General features: G+C 41.7%; 5 protein-coding genes across 5 annotated transcripts in view; all 5 read right to left on the bottom strand.

The window, feature by feature from the left end:
* LOC103475201 (gastrula zinc finger protein XlCGF57.1-like) overlaps positions 1-132 on the bottom strand; it is a 4,187-nt gene extending 4,055 nt beyond the window's left edge. Inside the window, exon 1 of the mRNA XM_008426639.2 lies at positions 37-132. Coding sequence (XP_008424861.1) covers positions 37-132 — 96 coding nt within the window. The remainder of the gene's footprint in view (positions 1-36) is intronic.
* A 637-nt stretch (positions 133-769) lies between these two features.
* Positions 770-4,183, bottom strand: LOC103475164 (uncharacterized). Its single transcript, XM_008426594.2, has 4 exons — positions 3,879-4,183; positions 2,555-2,653; positions 2,297-2,474; positions 770-1,271 (listed from the first exon to the last, which is right to left on the bottom strand). The coding sequence occupies exons 1-4, from the start codon at positions 4,092-4,094 to the stop codon at positions 1,132-1,134; spliced, it is 633 nt and encodes a 210-aa protein (XP_008424816.1). The 5' UTR covers positions 4,095-4,183; the 3' UTR covers positions 770-1,131.
* A 1,587-nt stretch (positions 4,184-5,770) lies between these two features.
* On the bottom strand, positions 5,771-9,022 carry LOC108166834 (gastrula zinc finger protein XlCGF57.1-like). The gene is made up of 4 exons (XM_017308342.1): positions 8,868-9,022; positions 7,628-7,874; positions 7,497-7,544; positions 5,771-7,394 (listed from the first exon to the last, which is right to left on the bottom strand). The coding sequence occupies exons 1-4, from the start codon at positions 8,994-8,996 to the stop codon at positions 5,959-5,961; spliced, it is 1,860 nt and encodes a 619-aa protein (XP_017163831.1). The 5' UTR covers positions 8,997-9,022; the 3' UTR covers positions 5,771-5,958.
* Positions 9,023-9,087: 65 nt separating this feature from the next.
* On the bottom strand, positions 9,088-15,453 carry LOC103475200 (oocyte zinc finger protein XlCOF6-like). The gene is made up of 4 exons (XM_017308341.1): positions 14,844-15,453; positions 13,207-13,523; positions 11,099-11,177; positions 9,088-11,026 (listed from the first exon to the last, which is right to left on the bottom strand). The coding sequence occupies exons 1-4, from the start codon at positions 15,247-15,249 to the stop codon at positions 9,426-9,428; spliced, it is 2,403 nt and encodes an 800-aa protein (XP_017163830.1). The 5' UTR covers positions 15,250-15,453; the 3' UTR covers positions 9,088-9,425.
* Positions 15,454-18,732: 3,279 nt separating this feature from the next.
* The window catches only part of sptbn4b (spectrin, beta, non-erythrocytic 4b), a 79,228-nt gene continuing 76,595 nt past the window's right edge, over positions 18,733-21,365 (bottom strand). The window contains exons 42-44 of the mRNA XM_008426637.1: positions 21,182-21,352; positions 20,698-20,740; positions 18,733-20,621 (exon numbers count right to left, since the gene is read on the bottom strand). Of these exons, the coding sequence (XP_008424859.1) occupies positions 20,304-20,621; positions 20,698-20,740; positions 21,182-21,352 (532 nt within the window). The 3' untranslated portion in view covers positions 18,733-20,303. The remainder of the gene's footprint in view (positions 20,622-20,697; positions 20,741-21,181; positions 21,353-21,365) is intronic.

Here is a 21,365-nt window from a genome sequence, read left to right as displayed (position 1 = left end):
GCAGGTGAGACAGACCGCAGGAGGAATCGTTCAAACCTGACGCGTCGCTTTCAGTCTGGCTCTGGATGCCGAGCAGCTGGAAGGAGGTTTGGTTTCACTTTTCACCGTTGCCTTGGTGAATAATCTTGGCATTAACCTTTTTACGCCAGAGTTTTGAGCGTCTGACTAAATAAATCTTCCTTATTTTAATTGTAAGTAGTTCTTTAAATGTCCTGTGAGATGATATACTTACCCATGTATCCATAACAACCGCCACTTTCAATATCCAGCAAGTTATTTTCGCAATATACCGTCTATTAAACGAGAGACCCCCGGATTAATTACACTCTCTGCAGCTGTGAAGTTTCCGTATTAACCCGATACTTGCTGGAAACTGCAACGTCTCCCCTTTCAGAAACCGTTGACATTTTTCAGATAGCGCTACGTGTGGTGGAATTACGGTACTGCAAATTTAGATGTATCGGCGCCGACACGTCCAGTCTAGAAGGGTTAAGGGATTGTTTCTAATCACCTGCACTGAAAAAACTAAATCTTAAGTATTTCTGGTCTAGTTTATTGTGGAAATATCTGAGTACACATGAAATATGATAAAACTAATTTACAAGTAACTTTTCAGCAATAAGTGTGAGATTATTTTAAGTCAATAATTCCTTAATATTGATGAAAAAGTTCCATTTCCACTGGTAGATTATTTCACTTATAACAAGGGAAAAATGTTTTGGCATAAATGAAATAATCTACCAGAGGAACTAGAACTTTTTCATCAATATTAAGTAATTATTGACTTAAATCAAGCTCCTTTATCTTGATGAGGTTACTTGTAAGTTTTCATATTTGAAGTGACCTCAGGTATTAGCATTAAAAACTAGACCAAAAACATGTTTTATGTTTTTGCAGAGTGAACTATGACCCCAAATCCCAGAGGAATTGAAAAAGAGGCTTCATTGATTCAGAGAGAGAAGAGGGAAATTCAAACCATTTATCTTGTTCATTATAGTGAAAAATGATTGTATCCCCTACTCCAACGTCCCTCTGCTTGGATTTCTAACCATAAAGAAATTTAAATATTGGATTCAAGACATCTAAACATGGACTTTCTCCCCAATCGACATCTGGGAATGCTGGGAGTTTTCAGACAGCACAGTCGTTTAAATAAGGCATAAATGGATCAACAAAACTCACTGCAAGCCACAGATTTACCTCACAGGTTCTGTTCTTCCACAGGTGGATTATAGGCGACCTCCTCACTCCGGTTTCACCACCAACCAAAACTAAAACAAAGAAAAACAGCAACACGAGTCACAGACACGTCACAGTGTCACAGATCCATAATTCAATAAGTAATCGACTCTATGTTTAATAATTAAACCATGAATGACGAACATGCTACACACCACTTTCACTGTTAAACAGCCCTGAGTTCAGCTGCTGTTTTTCTTTGGTTTAATGAAATCAAACCTCTAAATAATCACCAATAATTTCATGTTTTCTTGCTTGATGTCAGTGATTTTATCCTTCCTAAACAGACGGACATTTTTCCATTTGTCTCTCAACATGCTTGATTAAGAGACAGTGTGGATTTTTATTATTTTAAATATCTTTCTGACATAATGAATTACATATTTGACTATTTAATGATTTGTTGTTGGCTCTTAAACCAACACAAAATGACGCCATGCATTTAGTCGTCATTTTGTGAAAAAGAATTTCAAACAAAGGGTTCAAAGGTCATCTGTTATTCTTTCTCAAACAGCTTAGCATAGATCTGTGGGTCTAACAAACATGTTTGTTACATTTCTTTGAACAAAATCATCCTCAGATAATGAGACTTCTGCCTATTTGGAGCCGTCGTATCACTTTAAATGCAAACAGATGCGTAATTATGCAACTGTGCATCTTTAAAAAGCAGAATGGAGCCTCCTGCACAACCAACAAGACTGCAGCCAGTGGCTTCTGGATGGTAAGTCAACAATAAAGCAGAATGGAGCCTCCTGCACAACCTACAAGACTGCAGCCAGTGGTTTCTGGATGGTAAGTCAACAATAAAATACTTGTCTCTTCCAGCAGCCATTGCGCAGTGCATACGGCGGTAAAACCAGCTGACCAAATGTGCTGGAATTCCGCTTTGGTTGCTAGGTAACGGGCGAAATTCTGCTGGGGTTGCTAGGTAACAGTCAATTCCTGCTGATTCATGAAGTTACATTCTGAAGGTTTTTGAAACGACTCATTTTCCAGACACCAAAAAACATTAAATTATAGCTGGGAGTGAAATCGGACAGAATGAAGACGAACTCACCTCTGCACAGACTCCCCGGGGATCCTTCTTCTTCTCCTCTCATCTCCTCCGTCTGCTCCTCCGTCACTTCCTCCTGGCCTCCCAGCTCTGCGTTTCCCTCCATCACCAGCTTCAGGTCCATCTCCACCTCCCTCAGCCTCATCCTCAGGTCTTCGATCTCCGCCGCGCCCTGCGACACCTGCAGCACCAGCAGAGCGCCTTAAAGTCAGAGCCTCTTAGATTCAGCACGAAAACGGAGGGGAAAAGCCGGAGGCCTACTTCGAGCCGCAGCACGGACGAGCTTTCCTCAAACAGCTGGCAGATCTTCTCCACAGCTTCCTGAGCCAGAGACGCCAGGAGGATGTTGAAGTGCATCACCTTCAGGAGAACAAACAAAACACGATGACAGAATGATTCACAGGGACGCACTGATCCATTTTCTTTTACTTCCCATAGCAACATCTGAGGTTTAGTACAAGGAAAAACAGCTGAATGACAGAAAGTGTTTATTTGTACTGAATTACACTGTTTTGCTAACCAGCACAGTCACATTAATACACCAACAGCTTCACAATTTAGGTCAAACATGTACAAATAACTAAGTTGTTCAATAAGGAGTATTATTAATGTAAAATAAATAACAAAGCAGCTAAAGCAATAGGTTGACCACAGCAACAAACATTCTTTCAAATGGTTCAGAAAGTGAAATTAGGAACTCTAAATATAATACAAAATAGTAAATGGTAAAACATGACGTCGCAAAAAACAAAAAAGTATAATTATTGGTCATAAAACATGTGCAATAAAGCTTTTTTAGGTATCAATGCGAAACAAAATAAATACAGGGTCAATAATGCCGATACTTTTTATAACAAATGTCTGACTTTTATGTGTTTCTAGGAATTTTCCCTTTGAATTCAGATAAAGTTTATAGGTATATACAAAATACCCTAAAGCCATATTAATATGATTTACATGCAGGTTCTCCTAAACAACAAAAACTTCTAATAATTGTAATTTGAGAGCAAATGGAAAAAATCTATTGGAGGAAGATTTGAGAAACTGTGATTTAATAAAAAATATTTCAAGAGGGAAACTAAAACTAAAGTATGGATTTTCTTATCAATATTATTGTATATCGTATCGATACCTCATATCAATATTATCGATATTTTGGCCTAACTGCGCCAGTACAGCACACTTTAATACACCAATAGCTTTACAAGAGTAGAATGATGTAATGCACTGTAATTTCACTACGTATTATAGGCAGAAGCCATATAAGCATCACAACAACAAGAATATCTGTGAAAAATTCAACATTAGTTCTGGTTCAGATGCTCACAGATATAGAAAAGGTAGACAGGCCTCGGCGTGTATGTCCAAATCTGGAACATTCTGGATCAGAATTAAATTTAACTGAATTACAGCCTCGTGTTTTCAGGTCATTTTGGCGCAAAAGTAAATGTCAGTGCAGATAAACCGCCGCATTAAACTCTTGAAACAAACAGCTAGCTGCTGTACTGCTATGATCAGCTGGATCCCTGGAAACGACCAGAACCAGAACCGGAACCAGAACCGGAACCAGCGGACTCTCAGCTACCTTCTGCTCCAAACAGGACGTCTGTTTATTTTCTGTCCCAGCCGGAGCCTCGTTGGGATCCGAGCTTCCGATAACTTTGTCCATTTCTGACATGGTGGCCGTTACCATGACGTCCAAAATGGCGCAGACTCGCGCCTCCAAATCGCACATGTTGCGGAAATTTACGTGGAGCTCGGTCGGCCCAACAAGTTTCTGTCCGTTTTGTTCAACTTTCATCCAACAACAGTCCTGAAATGTTGTTCTTAGGGTGGAAACCACGCGTGACACCCCAACGGCTTCGTTTTCTTCTTCCTGGTTCACGCCCTTCAAAATAAAACACGCGTCGCCACAACGTAACATTTAATGTTGTTTAAAAAAACAACAACAAAAAAAAAACAATAGAAGCAAGGAAGGGATTTAAAACTTGATTTTTATACTACAAATTCAGATTATAATTTATACTATACAAAAAAGAGAAATTAGAGAGCATGTTATGAAATTTGATTCGCGATTTAGTTTTTATTATGAATGTTTAAAGCGGAAGCACGGCTACGTCACTACACGAATCGTCAACGCTCTCAAGAGAACAAATCAAAATTTTTACTCAGAAATTTCTTTGTATATTAATTCAGGTTATGTTTAATATTAATTCAGTTCAAAAACATTTAATCCTAAAGATAAATTAAATATTGCCTTATCATCCAAGCGTATCCGGCTGTTGGACAGGATCCTGTAGCAGTCTGACTCGCAGGTACTCTGGAGAGGCCTCTGACTGAACATTGTTGATTTTTCTTGAATGTCACGAGATGCTAGCAGTTCAATACTCAGGGAGCAAAGATGAAATTTTCACAGCATCATGTCCTGGATGACACCATCAACCGTTCTCTACTTATCCACCTCCTTTGCTTTTACCACTCTTGTTTGAATCTCAGACTATTTCATAGTTTGCTTTCATTTGTTATTTTTTCTACTGTATCAGAAAAGAAAGTAGCACAATTTGTCTTTACAAATGTGAAATTGTTTTCACCTGTATTAAATTGGATTGCATAAAAAACTGGAATGACTCAAAGTTAGATCAACTATAGATGTAAATTAGATCTACTATACAAGACGGACAATTTTTTTACTTTTTTTAAGCAGATTGTTTTGTTTCCTTGATTCACAGCATTACATTATTAAACTGAGTTATTGCTGCCATCCAGTGGTCAGAGGCGGTAACTACAGGGAGTCCAATTTAGTTTTTGTGTGTACAGCGCAGAATTACAACAAAATTTATATGAAGGGATACTAAAAACAAACCGACCCAATCCATATACAAGTATGCAAGTCTGATTATTATCTTACCATCTAACAATGTATATTTTTTTACTCTTCATTTGAGATTATCACACATTTCAACTTGTTTAAAGAGACAGTATTTCATGTTTTCCAGGTACATTGTGGTGTAAAATGGCATTATTAAGTAGCTCTGTTACCTTCAGTTGTTGTAAAAATGCCACATATATCTAACATGACAGAAAAAAATTTACCTTGGAATTTAACGCCTTGAAATTGGGCCTCTGTCTCTTTAAGAAACTCCTGCTTCTGAAACTCCACCTTCAGGAAGTTGCCACAACTATCAAAACTTTAACGTTTACCAGCATAGCTCTGAGAAGTAGCTCCTATAATGAGCTCAGCTGATGTTCCACCATGTGTTTGCTAATTGATTCTGACTAGTCTGAAGGAGCTGAGTGGGGGAGGGGTGCTCTGGGAGGCAGAAGCTCTGAATCTTGGAAACTGCAGCTCAGACGACGAGCTGCACCTCAAAGGCGGAGCTAAGTCCACCCAGACGTTTTGCATAGTTGACTGGTTGCCATGGAGATTAAAGGATTTTTCAGACATGCATGAAAGAATCAAGGCAACACTACAGGTGTGTTTTTGATGACGGAATAACATTATATAGTATGATATAGCTCAAAACAGCTAATTTTACATAATACTGTCCCTTTAAAGAAACTGAAATCCACCATAAAGCAACATTTGGAGTTCTTGAAAGTTTAAGTGACAAATGTTTGTCAAGAGGACTTTTTATTTCTCACATCCAATCATCCATCATTCCATCCTATTTCTCACTGCAGTTATGTTTCCTGAGTAACCTGGAGTCCGAAAAGCCGAGCCCACAGCTGCTGCAGGAGTACGGTCTCTCTCCTGTGTGGACCTGCATGTGGAACTTGACATGTCCAAGCTGCCGGAAGCGTGTCCCACACACCTCGCACTCATAGGGTTTCTCCCCCGTGTGGACACGGCGGTGTCGCAGGTAGTTGGTGTAGATACGGAAGTCCTTGCCGCACTGCTCGCACTTATGCGGTTTCTCTCCAGAGTGCTGCAGCCTGTGGGACTTGAGCGCCTGGCGGATGACAAACCGCTTCCCACAGACGTCGCACGCAAACGGCCGCTCCCCGGAGTGGATCCTCTGGTGGTACTCGTAGGTGGCCTTGTAGAAAAATGACTTGTCGCATTGGTCGCAGGCATACTGCGCAGCGCCGCCGGCATGGATCAGCTCGTGCCTCTGCAGCGAAGCAGCGGAGTCGAAGCCTTTGCGGCAGGTGCCACAGCTGAACGGCGTCACGTCCAGCATGGTTTTGTCTCGCCGGTAGATCACCCTGCGCTCGCCTGGCTCCCGACCCTGCCTCTTGGACGCCTGCTTCTCCTCGTGTGCAGCTTTCTGATGCTTCTTCAACTGGCAGTTGTACAGGAAGGTCTTCCCGCAGAGGTCGCACATGAACGCCTTGGCAGCGCCGTGGAGCAGCATGTGCGCCTTCAGCTTGTTGTCTTGTATGAAAGGCCTCCCGCATACCTTGCAGGCGAATGGTTTCTCGCCTGTGTGAATGCGGATGTGCCTCCGGAGGTTCTGTCGGAGGGTGAATCCCGCCCCACACGTCTCGCAGGTGAACACCTTCCCCCTGTGGACTGCCTGATGCGTCCGGAGCGACCGCCTGCTGGAGAAGGCCTTGCCGCACGCCGTGCAGGTGAAAGGATGCTCACCAGTGTGGACACTACGGTGGCACTGCAGACTGACGGCACATCTGAAACTCTCCCCACACTCTGAACACTTGTGTGGTTTCTCAGCCAGGTGCACCGCCTGATGCGCCTGCAGGTTGTGCTTCGTTTTGAAGGCCTTCCCACAGGTTCCGCAGCTAAACGGTCGGAGGTCTGAGTGGACCAGCTGATGCGTCTTCAGATTCATCTTTGTCTTGAACGACTTCTCGCAGCGCTGGCACTGGAAGCTAGCATGTTTCTTCTCTTCGTGTCGCAGGAGGTGTTGCTCCAAGGTCTCTGCAGTCCTGAACGTCCTGGGGCAGCGGTCACAGGCGAACGGCCGCTGCTCCTTGTGAGTGTTCATGTGCTTTGCCAGGTGAAACCGACGGCTAAAACTCTTGTTGCAGAGCTCACACACAAACTCCTTTCCTTTAGGCTTCAGTGCTGCTTCCTGCGTCTTCTGGGATTCAGAGTTTTCCAGTTCGGGACTTTTTGGAGCAGCTAAATCTTCAGCAGTGTCTAAACAGAGAAAAAAAAACATTTTAACTGATAATATTACGATGTACATGACTCAGAGTTTCATTCAGAAAACTTGCTAAACTCCGTAAAGGTAAATCTGACCTTCTTCAGCAGGAGGAGATGAAGGAATCTGCATCGTCTCTCCAATATCTGAAACAGACAAAAAAAGAAGAAGAGCTGGGATCAGATTGAAAGAATGCAGAGTTCAGTTTTTCTGTTTCATGAAAACTCACCTTCCACCTCTGCAGTGGCTGCAGAAGGATTTCCGTCGTCCACCAGCACCGGACCGCCGTTCAGGACATTCTCCCGCTGCAGCCGGGCGTTTTCCAAACCTTCGGCTGTGCTCTTCAGCTCGGCCTGCAGCTGCTCCAGCTGCACCTTTAGTTTGTGGTTTTCAGCGAGAAGCGAAGAGGAGATCTGCGAGAAAACGCTGCTGATCTTCCTGGCCGCCTCCCTGACCAACATGGCAGCAGCGTCTGGCTACAGGGAATAAAATGAAGGAAATTCAAACGATTGTCAAGTAAATATATCTGATGTTGATGTCATTCAATAGAAATACTGTTTTACTGTGATAAACAAGAGTATTTAGGACAACCCAGTTCTGTCTGTGGAAATAATTACCAACAAAAAAAATGTTTCTGTAGAAAAATTCGGCATATAAATACTAAAACTGTAAACAATAAAAACAAAACAGAAATACTATCTTCTAAAAGCTGCACCTTTTGTAGTAGCAGCATGTAAGAATAGCTCTGATTTATTATTCTCTAGACTTTTATGTTTTTCTGTTAAACTGCTGCATGTTTGGAAAATCTTTTCTTTGGTTTTCTTTGCTGTGCATCTGGAAGGATTTTTGCTCTCACTTTTGGACAGTTCTTACAAGATGACATTGGTTTTACAACAGCAATGTCTTAAGTCAGAGGTTTCTCCCTACTAGTTGTGAGACTGACTGCTACCACATATTCTTACTGCCCAAAACTCTTTGAAGATACTTGGATTAAAATTTACGACAGCATTTAATTTTCCTTTGGGATGAATAAAGCATTTTGGGTTTGAAGTCAGTTGAATATGCTTCATCATCTGCCAGCAGACTACAATAAACACTAGAAAACATTCAATTAAAGACAGTTTTAAAAAAGAAGTCATTTTAAATAATGTGTGGCATAATTATTGTTCAATAAAGGCAGCAAAACCCCCGAAAAACTGGAGGATTCTCAACATTTACTTACCTTTGTAAGCAGATAAAATAATTTTCCGCAGTTGCGCTTTAAAATTCAGTTTTACTTTCCCCAATAACTTCAGAAACTTTTTAAAGCTATAAAACAATAAATATCTCGGTTTTTGCTGCTTTTATTGAACACAATCCGCCATCTTTGTTATGGCGCCGTTCCGTTACCGCTCTGGGTTTCGTCGCGACGACATAATCTCCCCCAGAAAACAGTCTCTGATCCGGGTTCATAAGAACCGTGAACTCACCTCGCGTCTCAGAGTCCACTTCGTTTTATCGGTTCCTCCGTCAGAAACTCCGAGAACATCGACCGCCGTCATTATGAGCGTCTCTAAAATGGATTTCACTTCGGAATAAAACACAGAGCTATCAGCCATTTTAATTTTTTTTATGGCTATCAAGGCAGCAGCGTTCTTCCGGAAATGGAATTACTTCTGTGGAGATTTTCAAAATAAAACTCGAAGCATATTTTCCGTTTCAACTGTTTATTCACAATGCACTGTACACGGGGGAAGAAATATATTTACCGTCATGTTAAAGAGAACTATTCATTACAAATTATGTAGATCTTCAAGTTTGCTTCTGCAAAAATAACAATTTGGTTAGTAACGATTAGGAAAATAAATTACAGTTTAAAGGAAACGGATAAACAGTTTCTTCAAATAAAACAACTTTAGATGCCACTCCAGCCATCTGTAGGTTTATTACAATTGACCATTTGTGATGAGTCCCTTGCACATGAACTGTCATGACAAATGCATTACAGAAATGAACAGATACGCAAAACAGAATCAACAAACAGAAAATCATTCAAGTTTAATATGATTGGAGCCATCGCAGCTGTGCTTCTTGAGCTGCCGTGAATCAGAGAAGCCGTGGCCGCACTGCTGACAGGAGTACAGCTTCTGGCCCGTGTGAACCTGCAGGTGGGATTTCAGCTGATTGGATTGGTGGAACTTCTTCTGGCAGTAGCTGCATTCGAAAGGTTTCACCCCACTGTGGATCCTCAGGTGTCGGTAGAAGTTTCCATCCGTCCTGAACTCCTTGTCGCACTGGTTGCACTTGTAGGGCTTTTCGCCCGTGTGGATCCGCTCGTGCTGCTTCAGGCTGGCGCCATGGAAGAAGCTCTTTCCACAGATGTCGCACACAAAGGGCTTGTCTCCTGAGTGGCTGCGCTGGTGGTAGCTGAAGGAGTACTTGTTGTGGAAGTCCTTCCCGCAGATGCCACAGTGGAACTCCTTGTGCTCGCTGTGGCCCTTCTCGTGGAGCTTGAGCGACGAAGCAGCACTGAAACCCTTCAGGCACGTTTTGCAGCTGAATGGTTTCACCAGCGGCTTCGGCCGCCTGTTCTGGAGGACGCCGTCTGACGCATGGGAGTTGTCGGCGTGGACATACCGCTGATGCATCTGCAGCCTGCAGTTGAAGAGGAACGTCTTCCCGCAAAGGTCGCACATGAAGGGTTTCCTGGCGCCGTGAACGAGCATGTGCGACTTCAGCTTGTTGTTGTCAGAGAAGCTCTTCCCGCAGTCCTTGCAGGCGAACGGTTTCTCGCCGGTGTGGATGCGCAGATGCCTCTTCAGGTTGTTGTTGAGGTTGAACCTCGCTCCGCAAATGTGACACGTGAAGGGTTTCTCCCCGGTGTGGATGACCTTGTGTCTTTTCAAAGCGGTGCCGGTTCTGTAGGAGCGGTTACACTCGTCGCAGACAAACGGGCTGTCGCCGGTGTGCTTCCTCTTGTGCACCGTCAGCGAGTGGGCGTACTTGAAGGACTCTTCACACATGTTGCATTTGTACTTCTTGGCGTTTGTGTGGACCATCTGGTGGAAGCGCAGGGTGTCCTTGCTTTTGAACTCTTTCCCACACGTGGCGCAGCTGAACGGTCTCTCCTCTGAGTGCACGGCCATGTGGGCCCTCAGCTGCACCGCTGTCTTGCAGGTTTTCTCGCAGTGCTGGCACTTCAGCTGCAGCTTCCACTTTTCGTGGCGCAGGAGGTGGTTTTCCAGTGACTGTTGCGCCCTGAATGATTTGCCACACTGGTCACAGGGGAATGGTTTGGGCAGTTTGGACGTCTGGTGGCGCTTGAGATGATTCTGGAGTGAAGACTCCTTCCTGTAGGATCTCTTGCACTGCGGACACGGGAACGGCAGCGGGTCCTTCATTGAGTCGTGACTCAGAAGGTGATTCTCCAGATCTTCCCTGTCTGGGAAACTTTTGCTGCACTGCTCACAGGGAAAGGGCTTTTTGTGGACATTCAGGTGTTTCTTCAGGTCACTTTTCCAGTGAAAGCCGGTGTCACAATACTCGCAGAAGAAGCGTTTTCCTGCTTGAGAGGAGGTTCTCCTCAGGCTTCTTCCCTGAGCTTCGCCTGGCTCGACCTGTGTCTCCTCTGTTGAGTTGTTGGGTGAGACTGAAAGTGAAATAGAAAGAAATTAGTGGTGAATGGTACCTATTCAACCCCCTGAAGCCAACAAAGTCCAACCTTTTTCAGTTTTATCAGCCTTCCTCCTCCTGCGCTGTGTTAGTCCAGCAGGTTCCTCCTCTAAAGAATTCTGTGGCATCTGGAAAGAGATTTGAAGTTTGAAAACTTTTCGGTCCCAAATCAAAACATCTGAAATTGTTTTAGTTGTCCTTACAGACAGTAGCAGCTAGAGGTGCACAGATTTTCTAAATTTTGTGTGATCAGCCGATATTTACTTGAAATACCAATACTCATCTTCCCCAGCAATGCAATCAGCCAATGTCTCTTTTGTTAGCGGTTAGCAACCCAATTCAGCAACTTTTCCATCCATCCATCCATTTTCCTGCACCCTTGTCCCTCAGTGGGGTTGGGAGGGTTGCTGGTTCCTCTCCAGCTAACGTTCCGGGCGAGAGGCGGGGTCACCTGGACAGGTCGCCAGTCTGTCGCAGGGCAACACAGATACACACAACCATCCACACACACACTCACCTAGGGACAATTTGGAGAGGCCAATCAACCTGACAGTCATGTTTTTGGACTGTGGTAGGAAACCGGAGTACCTGGAGAAAACCCACCATGCACAGGGAGAACATGCAAACTCCATGCAGAAAGACCGGGAATCGAACCCAGAACCTTCTTGCTGCAAGGCAACAGCTCTACCAACTGCACCACTGTGCAGCCCAGCAACTTTTCCAAAAAATAAAAAAATAGTTTCAGCCAAAACTGAAAAGTCAGTCTTTTAAAAGTTGGTGACTACCCAGAAAACTAATCAGTGCACCCTTACAGCTGCTTACAAATGTCTAAAATCTGTGAATATTTGAGACTTCAAGCGACTTTTTACCTAAAAAAAAAAAAGTAGCAACATTTTTCTGTGTTACAGGAGATTTTGGCGAAGTGAACTCTGATGCGGATAGAATGTAGATGTGAACGCCAAGTGGACCGGAGACCGCTCCAAAAGCAGGAAGTGGACTACAGCACAGGGCATTCTGGGTAAGTACAACCAAGACAAGCAAATTATCCTAACGTTAGAGGGAGAAACGGGTCGGGGTCTTTTGCCAATGACAAAAGAGAAATCCAACAAAATGCTAAAATCTGACGCCACTCCATTTTTGTTTACATTTCATGGAGAAGGAAGTCGTCGTCTTCTTCGTTTCTTCCAGTGGTAACATCCAGTTGTTGATCATATGACTGATATCATGAGAAAAGTGTTTCCACTGCAGCTTTGCAAAACAAATCAATTCCAATATGGCCAAAAATAACCACCTCATCCAAGCACAAAATCTTTTTACTGAAAAACATTAAATTCTTTCAAAATTACTTTGTTTCCATTAGATTAATTAATTTTCATAATTCCATAATTTTAGTTCACTTGTTTGTTCCCAACTTTCTATTGATCTGAATGTTGGATGCTAAACGAAGAGCCTTAAAATGACATTTGAAATCTCTCTTCAATTTAGTTTTTAAATTATTTTGGGCTCAAATAAAGGATTTGGGTCATTTTCTTTCAAAATCCCTTATTAAATAAGACTAAATTTAGGTAAAGCTAAATTGGCTTTTCAGTAAAAGTCTCCCGATATTTGCGGTTCTACTCTTTAGAAAAGTCTGGTTATAACAAAACCAATAATTTGTGTCACAATAAGAAATAAATCAATTAATTTCATGATAAATTGAAGTGAAATCAATAATTTTCATTTGTTTTTCTCCCAAACATCAGATGATAAAAGTCTTCAGTCTGGTGTTTTGGTCTAAACTAGCCGGTTTTTTTAAGGACAATTTTGTTTACAGAGAATTTATTATTCATTTTATTTGTTTTGTTTATTTATATTGGATATTTAAAATGTCTTCCAGTTTCAGTGTTAAATGTTCATTAAAATTTTAAGTTTATTCATGTTTTTCAGAATGTGTTCTTGCATTATATTACTTGAAAATTGTCTCTAAACGACAATATAATCGCAGGAACTGCTGGGACAACTTATCATCTAGCAAAATTGATCATGACAGAACTAGTCATACTTAACATATATCATTCTTGAATTGCAGTCAGGGCCGCCCAAAATCAGTCCAAGGGTCTCAAATGGCCCCTGCGCCACATCTTTTGTACCCGGCTGAACTCCGTTTTGTCCCCTCACCTTTTCCTGAGTGCAGTGGAGACCGCTGGCGCTGCTGGAGTCGGGGCTGGCCGCGTCCTGCGGCGCGAACTCGGGTTTCAGCTCCAGCTCGTCCGTCAATGTCTGGGCGAAGACTTCATTGGCCCCGACCAGCAGCACCGCGGCGGCGGAGGGAATCGTGCCGACAAACACCATCTGAGCCTCCGCGGGAGCCGAGTCGGCCACGGACCGATCCGGGGAGGAGGGAACGACGTCTGCGCTTCCTGAGGTCACAGGAAGGTCGTTCTGCTCCAGCTCTGGAGACGCCACGCTGCTGGAGCCGACCGGCGCCGATCCATCTGGAATCACAGACAGCAACTTTAAATGTGAACTGCTAAACAAATTGATAATTGATTCATCCTGTCGTTTCAGCTCCAGTTCGTATGAAGGCTTCATTGTTTATGACGTTATTTTCTATTTGTTGAGGTGGAGCAAATGAACAGTAAACATATATAACTACTGTAAGGATCGGTTTCTACAGAAATCCTGAAAGGTGAGAGAAAACTAATTCCCTAAAAAAAATATTGTAACCTAGAATTTAGATTTTTCTTTTCCTTTTTACTTGAACATAAATTTTGCTGGTTTTTTTCCACATGAAATGTTTATTTCCCCTTAAAGAAAAATAATTTAAAAAACAACACTTAAAAAAGATATTTTTGACTCTTGGTTATTTGCTGTAGCAATGAAAGAAAATACTTTTAACAGTGAAAAAGTCTTAAAAACTGTTGTTTTTTTTAAATCAATGTTTCTATGGTCTTCAGGAAAAAATGCCTTGGTTTTATTTTTTTATTGATTTTGTGTATACTGTACTGTGTACTTGAGTGCCTCCAAATAAAATGTATTAGTAGTATCATCATTACAAGAAAAATAAATTTAATAAGAAAGAAAACTTGGTCAGACTTAGAAAATGGGCCTAAAAAAAAAAAACTTCTTGCCTTTCAGGGCTTTAAGAAAAAAAACAACTTGTTTTCGACTCTTTTGGTTAGTCACTGTAGTAATAACAAAAAAGAAAAAAAACTTAATAGTCAAAACAGCTTAACACAAAAACACAATTAGTAAATTTTTTGGGCATATTTTTTATGCTCCCCTCCAGGAAAAGTACTTGAATCTAGATTTTAGGAAGAGAAAGAAAATTTGGTCAAACTTATAGGTCTTCAAAAAAACTAAACAAAAACAAAAAAAGGTTTTCACTTGTTCTTTAGGTCTTCCATAGGTTTCATGAGGCTTAAGTTAGAAAAAACTGAGAAAAATGTCTCTTCTGCCTACATTTATTATCTTGCTGGACCAGGTGATGTTGCCAAAAACTTAAATCATAATATATTTGTTTAAATGCTTCGATAACAATATCACAGGCGATATTCCACATTTTATTAATTTTTTCCTCTTCCCTTTATTTTTCCAAATTGTATTTAGCCAAAGTCTATTTAAGTAGATTTTTTAGCAACTCTTGGGTTTTTTTGTTTTTTATTCTTTTAGTTGAGTTAAGTTGAATGAGTCCTATTCTTAAGTTGTAAATTTTGGCTACTCTAACCACCATTTTTATGTAATTGAAACAAAGTATTATTTTTCCATGATGTTTAAACTAAAGCGAAAACCTCCTGACTACCGAAGAGTCTCACCGGTGGCTGGTCCGTCCTCCAGCTGCTGTTCTGGCCCGTCCTGGTGGGTCTTCCCGGGGCCCTCGCTCATGGTCTTTAGCTCCTGTTCCAGCAGCTCCATGTCTCGGCCCAGTTGACCCACTCTGGCCTCCAGCTCCTGCTCCAGCCGCCCGGCTTTCCTCTGCAGCACGTCCTCCAGCTGCTCCACTTTGGTCCGCAGAGCCTCGTTCTCCTCCCAAAGCTCGGCGAACACCTTCTGGATCTGATCGACCAGAAACCGCTCGATCTCCTGGATCTCACCGAGCTTCGCTTCGTCCCAGTCCGAGTTCCGCGTCTCTCCAAGCCACACGTCCCTGAACACGGACACGGCCGCCCGAAGAGCCACTTCCACCGCGGACGCTAACTCTCTACCGAAGCGCGCCTCCATTTTTTTCGGTTTTTATTTTAAATATACGTATTCAAACCTCGGCTCGTTGGATTAAAGCGCATATTGTAACTCAAATACAAACTTTAATCGGTTTTGAGTGAACTTTAAACAACAAAACAGCCTCTGTTTTTTTGCTAACATCAACGGTCGGTTCTCCAAATGATAACCTGTGCCACAGTGAAACGGCTCCGAACTACATTTCCGCTTCCGCTTCGTTGATGTTTAGGCAAAATTAGGGCGCACTACTGCCGCCTGCCGGATACATTTATCTAATATATATATTTAATGACTAAAACTGACAAAATTTAAAATAAAAGCAGAAATGTATATTTTCTTTTTCCATTTTTGTCAGAAAATATATTTTCCTTTCTTTATATGTGTTTTTGTTAAAATATGTACCTATTTTGTTTATCCTGTAAATACATGCATTTACATCAAGAAATTAATTTTGTCCTTATTCATGCTTTTTTGTCAAAAATTTTATATTGTTTTTCCTTTTCCTTGCATTCGTTTTTGTCAAGAAATGTGCATATTTTGAGTAACTTCCAGAGAAAAAAACCAAAAAAATTCTGACATTAATTTTGTTTTTCAAAAACCAAAATTTTATGATTTTGGTGTCAAAAATCTTAAACCTGAAGTCGTCTTCTTGCTTCCGGATTCCAGGTGAAAGAAAGAAAACACCAGCTCCGCTGCAGTGCATGAGTAACCAAAAGGTATTTTATTGGTGGTTATATCTGGGGCTGACAGGCCGATGTGAACAGGACAGTAAAGACACACACAGACGGGCAGAGCTCATCCAAACCATGTTCCGTTTTCAGACCCATTCCTAACATCTGTGCCGTGATGTTCAAAAGTAGATCTACAAATAATATGATTGTTTCACGTGAGATCATGGTGGCATCGGTGAACTTTGACCTGCGGTGTCAGTCAGTTTTCTTCTGCAAAGTTTCTCCAAATTTTGCTTCCTTTGCCTCCGACTTGTGGCCGTCGTGTTCGGCATGCATGTAAATGTTCGCATGGATCTCATATTCACACTTGATGCAGATGCATGGAAACAAAAATGACAAAAATTGTTCTCAAGACAATCTGGGACAAATAGAAATAAAGAAGAAGGTTTTAAAGTCATTTTAATAACTGGGCTTTGCAGGATTTGGGGAAAAAAATAAAGCGATTTGTTAAAACTGCAAAGAAGTTTCTGTTTTGCATTTTAAAATAATTTGAATATTTGAGACCTTGAGGAAATAAAAATCTGTTCCTTATGTTGATAAACTAAAACAAAACCACATGATGAAAGTCTGAACCTGCAGGACTGACCCACTTCTTTAGGCCCCGTTCACACCAGAGCCAAACCAAACTACATGACAACCACAAATATTCTAAAAAACATTTTAGGAGAGATAACGCCCCCGTCTGGCTGGAGTCGGTACAACGTGCAGAACTTATCGCAACACTTTTGCATAAAGGTTTGAATTAATTACAAAATAAAAGTACTAAATAATGTAACCAAGCGAAATTTGATGTAATAATTGTGTGAATTTTGAGCAAACCTTCATAAATGTCGCAAAAAAAGTGAATTATTTGTGTTTTAATCTACTGGTTTGGACCGCGTCATTCAGGAAACACAAAGTGATATTTGTCAGATGTTGATGTTACACTTGGAAAATTTTCAGAGTTTTATATAAATATTGAATTAATTACGCTAGTAGGTGAACACTTGGTACAGTTTACATGCACCACCAGTTTTTCAAAACCCAAAATGCAACATTATTGGTTGATTAATCCAAGAAACATTTGAAATAGGAGAAAAATTTGTTTACCAAACTACAGGTTAAATATTTTGTGGGAAATAAATTCTGTATCAACCTAAAAATTTACATCATCCCTGCCAGCATGCCTAGGTGGGCCCCATGTGGGGGAAAGGAGGGCTGATATAAGGGTCCCATGTGGGTTTGTCCGCGGGTTCCACGATGGTCCCACATGGGTTTGCCCATGTAGGGCTGAGGAACCTGCGGACAAACCCATATGGTCTGCCCTCCTTTTCCCCATATGGGGCCCACCTAGGCATGCTGGCAGGGATCCTCTTCACTGATTGGCTTTTGTTGATCACTTGTTGCAAAAATGGCTCAGATTTTGCTCTGAAACTTCGTACAAGACTATACATTTTTTTCAAGCTAAAGAGATTTTGCTCAAAATTCTGCTCTCTCACACAACACATTCTCTGCTATCTCTCAAAATGTAGTTTCTGTACTCAGTGTGGTTCAAATGGATATGTGAAGCGAACCGGAGAATGCTCCAAAAACAGGAAGTCGACTAAAGCTCAGGGCATTCTGGGTAAATACAAATAAAACAAATGTACTTGCGGGAGCATTGACTAATCGTTTTAATGTCAAATTCAAAATCAAAAATACCTTATTAACCCCAAAGAGAAATCCTACAAGCGCAAAAAATCTGACGCTGCACCATTTTTGTTTCCATTTCATGAAGAAGGAAGCTGCGCTCAGTGTCTTCTTCAGAAGTGTTTATGTTGATTCCTTTAGTGGTTCTTGGTGCAGCGCCCCCACAGGCGAGGAGGAGAACTGGTTTTTCCATTAGTTTAGTTTGTTTGACTGCAGTGTGAAAAACTGCAGCAGCTGCAAATGTAACGAATGTTGGAAACAAATGTTTAGGAACGTTGGTGCAAAATTTAACCGAATCTACCAGATTATCAGGTTTTAATTAAGAAATTCTAATGTTAGATTTCAAATCAATGCTCTTAAGTTTTGCAATAAACGGCTGCGGGACATTTTAAACTTTCTTGGAGTTCCAGGAAACATCAGGTCTGTTCTGATGTGGTGTGAAGGGGGCATTACTAAATGTTCAGGTCACTTTCTCTGCAGGAACTTCAATACCTGGAGCAGAACAGATGCCAAATACAAAATAAAAATAAACTAATATAATAAAATAATAAATTAATGTTTTCTGTGATGTAGACTTTTACAATTCCACCAACTTTTATGGCTTTTTTTTTAACGAGCTTCCATGGAATAAACCAAAATACGGATGGACTGCAAAGACGAGCGAGTCCTATAAAGAAACCATGCAGTTGGTTTTATCGCGACTTGACATCATTTAGATTCAGGTTGTGATCAGGGAGAAGTTTGGGACTCAGAGGAGTTATGATGTTACCATGAGGGTCTTCACAAAGACTTAAGTAAAAAAAAAGAAACGTTATACGAGCGATTTGTGTTATGGAACATTCCTGGAAGACTGAGGGGACAAACATCCTCACACCAACAAAACCTGAGAGCTGTGGAGACCCTGGGAAAGAGCAGCGGCGCACACATTCAGACATCAGCAAGACTGTTCATTATGAACGACAGACAGGCGGGAAATGAATCAAAGATCGAACCCAACAAGGTTTGATGGAAGAGAATAAAAGAGCAGAAGAGAACCGGTTTCTGCCCAGGAGACCTCGCTGATTAAGAACACAGATTCTTCACTTACAAAGAAACTTGAGATTTATGAAAACCTTGAAAGCAAGTTGATCAAAATGACATTCAAGTAGACTTTTTGGATATAAAAATAGAAGATGTAGCCTGTACAGTTCCTCAAAATCTGTAATCTTTATGTAATGAGTAGGTAAATTATGTTTTAATGAACGAGGCTCCTGGGAATCAAACATTGAGGCTATTTCATAATTAGATTAGCTAACGCTGAAGGATCAGAAATCCTGACTGCAGCAACGCAAATTTCCGCAAGAAGCAGAAGTCAGTCGTATTTTTAGCTTGCATCTGATTTTTTAGCCTTTCAGTTGAGACCATTTGTTAACATGCTGCCCACAGGCTGGGCAGTTTATTGGACATTATGATCCATGGTGAAAACAGTCAGACCGAAGCAAAACTTTACAAGTTTTAAAACCATGTGTTATATAAATAACTACTTAATATTGATTAAAACATAAAGTATTAGTAACACTGGCAGACTGTCTTCACTGAAAACGTTTTCCCATCTTATAAGTGAAATAATCTGACAGCAGAACTAGAACTTTATTTTTTAAACAATAATAAGGAATTATCAGGTCTTCTATATTCATCTTCCTCTTCTGCTCTTTTCTTGAATCATGAAACATTGAGAGCAGTTCTGGTGCTGCTTCATCCGTGGAGGCGTTAAAAGAAACGTCACAACAAAACCGGGTGGATTTTTCACTAACAAGGTGTAAAGAAACAAAACAAAACGAAACGATTCCACCTTCTGGGACCATTTCCTTCTCTCTTGATTTCTGAGGATTGATAAGAGACAGTGGGCCGTGTCTCCACTTACAGACAGACAGATAATTACAGTAGATAGGACAGACAGAAGAGTTACATACAGCTACACTGCAAAATAAATAAACCTTACCAAGTATTTTTGGTCTAGTTTCTAATATCTTAGTACACCTGAAATAGAGACAAAACTAATTTAACTTTTCATCAAGATGTAGCAGCTTGTTTTAAGTCAGTAATGATAAAAACGTTCTAGTTCCACCTGTAGATTGTTTCACCTGTAACATGTAAAAATGTCTGTTATAAGTGAAATAATCTACTAGTGTAACAAGAATTATTGACTTTTAAACAAGCTGCTGCATCTTGATGAAAAGTTTAATTAGTTTTGTCTCTATTTCAAGTCCAACTGAGATATTTGCTTTAGAAACTAGACCAAAGAACTTGGTAAGGTTTTGTGTTTTTGCAGTGTGCAGCTCATCTCAGAAAACAAACCGACATGGGACAGCATGAGCTACGTTTTACCGCGCTACCAGCAATCAGTAATAGCCTTTGATTTAAAGTGATGCTCGTGTTTCTCCTACTTTTTTTTTGTAAAAAAAAAACCTCATCCATTTGCAGTTCTCTGAAACGGCCACCAGGAGGCGACGGAGAAAGATCAAATCCGTCCTGTGGGTGAGCCGGGTCAGTCTGTTGCTCTCCATCCAAGCCCAGCTGCTGGAGCGAAGAAGAGGGGCCTCCACCTTCGGTCTGTGGCCCCGCCTCCTGTCCATCCAGAGTTCGTAGGTTTTAATCCCAAAACGTCTGCCGCCACGCTCATTTCTTCTTCTTCTCTGAGCGTTTTCCGTCCGACTTTCCTGCCCGATCCGACTTCTCTGAGCGTTCTCCTCTCTCCCTCTCCTTTTCCTTCTCTTTCTCCTTCTCCCGTTCCTTCTCTTTGTCCGCGCGCTCTATCCGGTCTCCACGGTCGGAGCGCTCGCCGCCGCGGTCGGACCGGTTGTCCACCTTGCTGCCGTCTCGCCGCGTCCCTTCGTCGGTGGATGAGGTAGTTGGTTGGGGCTGGCCCCATTTGGCGATCTCCTCGTGCTCTGAAATGCTGGCGGTGATGTTGTTCACCCACGCCTTGAGGTCCTCCTGCGAGGACACGGACGGACAAAGTCAGCCGTTTGGATCGAGACAGAACAATAAACCAACGCTAAGAAAGTCTCACCTCGTCTTTTGCATGAAACAGAAATTCACTGCCATCCTTCGTTCTGCAACGGGAGAAAGGAAGATTCAATGTTCCAATGATGAAGATCAAAACTACAGACTGATAGTTGGTAAGTTTACAAGAGTTTCTTATTTAAGACACAATAATAAAAAAAAATAGAAGACAAAGTTTAGTTTGAATATTTTCAGAATTCCATCAGCAATTTGACACGTTGTTTGGTGTTACAGTTTCATCTTTCTAAATCTACAGAGTTCCCAGTTCTTCAGCCGTTTTAAATTACAAATACAAAATTGGATTGGGATGGATGGATGGATGGATGGATGGATGGATGGATGGATCCATTGGTAGGATGTACAGATGGGCGGACAGACGGATGACGGATGGATGGAAAGACATGAGGTCCAATGGATGATGTCACTCAGCAGCTCTCGATGCTAACATGCTATCATGCTAGCTGAAACCAAACATGGCGGCCGGCCCTCACTTGAGCGTGAAGACGTTCTTCTTCTTCTTGTATCCATTGGTGACGTCGCAGTGGCAGTGGGACAGGCTGAGCAGCGGCTCGTTGTTGTAGGGCGTCGCCGTGTTCTTGGCGTCCTTGTAGAAGCCCAGCTCCCCTTTGTTCAGCACGCAGTACAGGTTGACCCATGACCTGCTGTGGTGGGTGG

Source organism: Poecilia reticulata, linkage group LG13 (genome assembly GCF_000633615.1).
Source record: "Poecilia reticulata strain Guanapo linkage group LG13, Guppy_female_1.0+MT, whole genome shotgun sequence".
Classification (NCBI taxonomy): Eukaryota; Metazoa; Chordata; class Actinopteri; order Cyprinodontiformes; family Poeciliidae; genus Poecilia; species Poecilia reticulata.
The sequence above is the reverse complement of the archived record's forward strand: the minus strand, read 5'-3'. Positions and strand labels throughout refer to the sequence as shown.

Excerpts from the sequence above, each read along its gene's own strand:
- LOC103475164 (XM_008426594.2), bottom strand. The coding sequence starts at position 4,094 with ATGAAAGTTGAACAAAACGGACAGAAACTTGTTGGGCCGACCGAGCTC. Across the intron at positions 2,475-2,554 it reads CGTCCGTGCTGCGGCTCGAA|GTGTCGCAGGGCGCGGCGGA; the intron begins GTAGGCCTCCGG and ends CTGGTGCTGCAG. Across the intron at positions 1,272-2,296 it reads CCCGGGGAGTCTGTGCAGAG|TTTTGGTTGGTGGTGAAACC; the intron begins GTGAGTTCGTCT and ends TCTTTGTTTTAG.
- LOC103475200 (XM_017308341.1), bottom strand. The coding sequence starts at position 15,249 with ATGGAGGCGCGCTTCGGTAGAGAGTTAGCGTCCGCGGTGGAAGTGGCT. Across the intron at positions 11,178-13,206 it reads TCCACTGCACTCAGGAAAAG|ATGCCACAGAATTCTTTAGA; the intron begins GTGAGGGGACAA and ends ATCTCTTTCCAG. Across the intron at positions 11,027-11,098 it reads GGCTGATAAAACTGAAAAAG|TCTCACCCAACAACTCAACA; the intron begins GTTGGACTTTGT and ends TTTCACTTTCAG.
- LOC108166834 (XM_017308342.1), bottom strand. The coding sequence starts at position 8,996 with ATGGCTGATAGCTCTGTGTTTTATTCCGAAGTGAAATCCATTTTAGAG. Across the intron at positions 7,875-8,867 it reads AGTGGACTCTGAGACGCGAG|CCAGACGCTGCTGCCATGTT; the intron begins GTGAGTTCACGG and ends TATTCCCTGTAG. Across the intron at positions 7,395-7,496 it reads ATCTCCTCCTGCTGAAGAAG|ACACTGCTGAAGATTTAGCT; the intron begins GTCAGATTTACC and ends TTCTCTGTTTAG.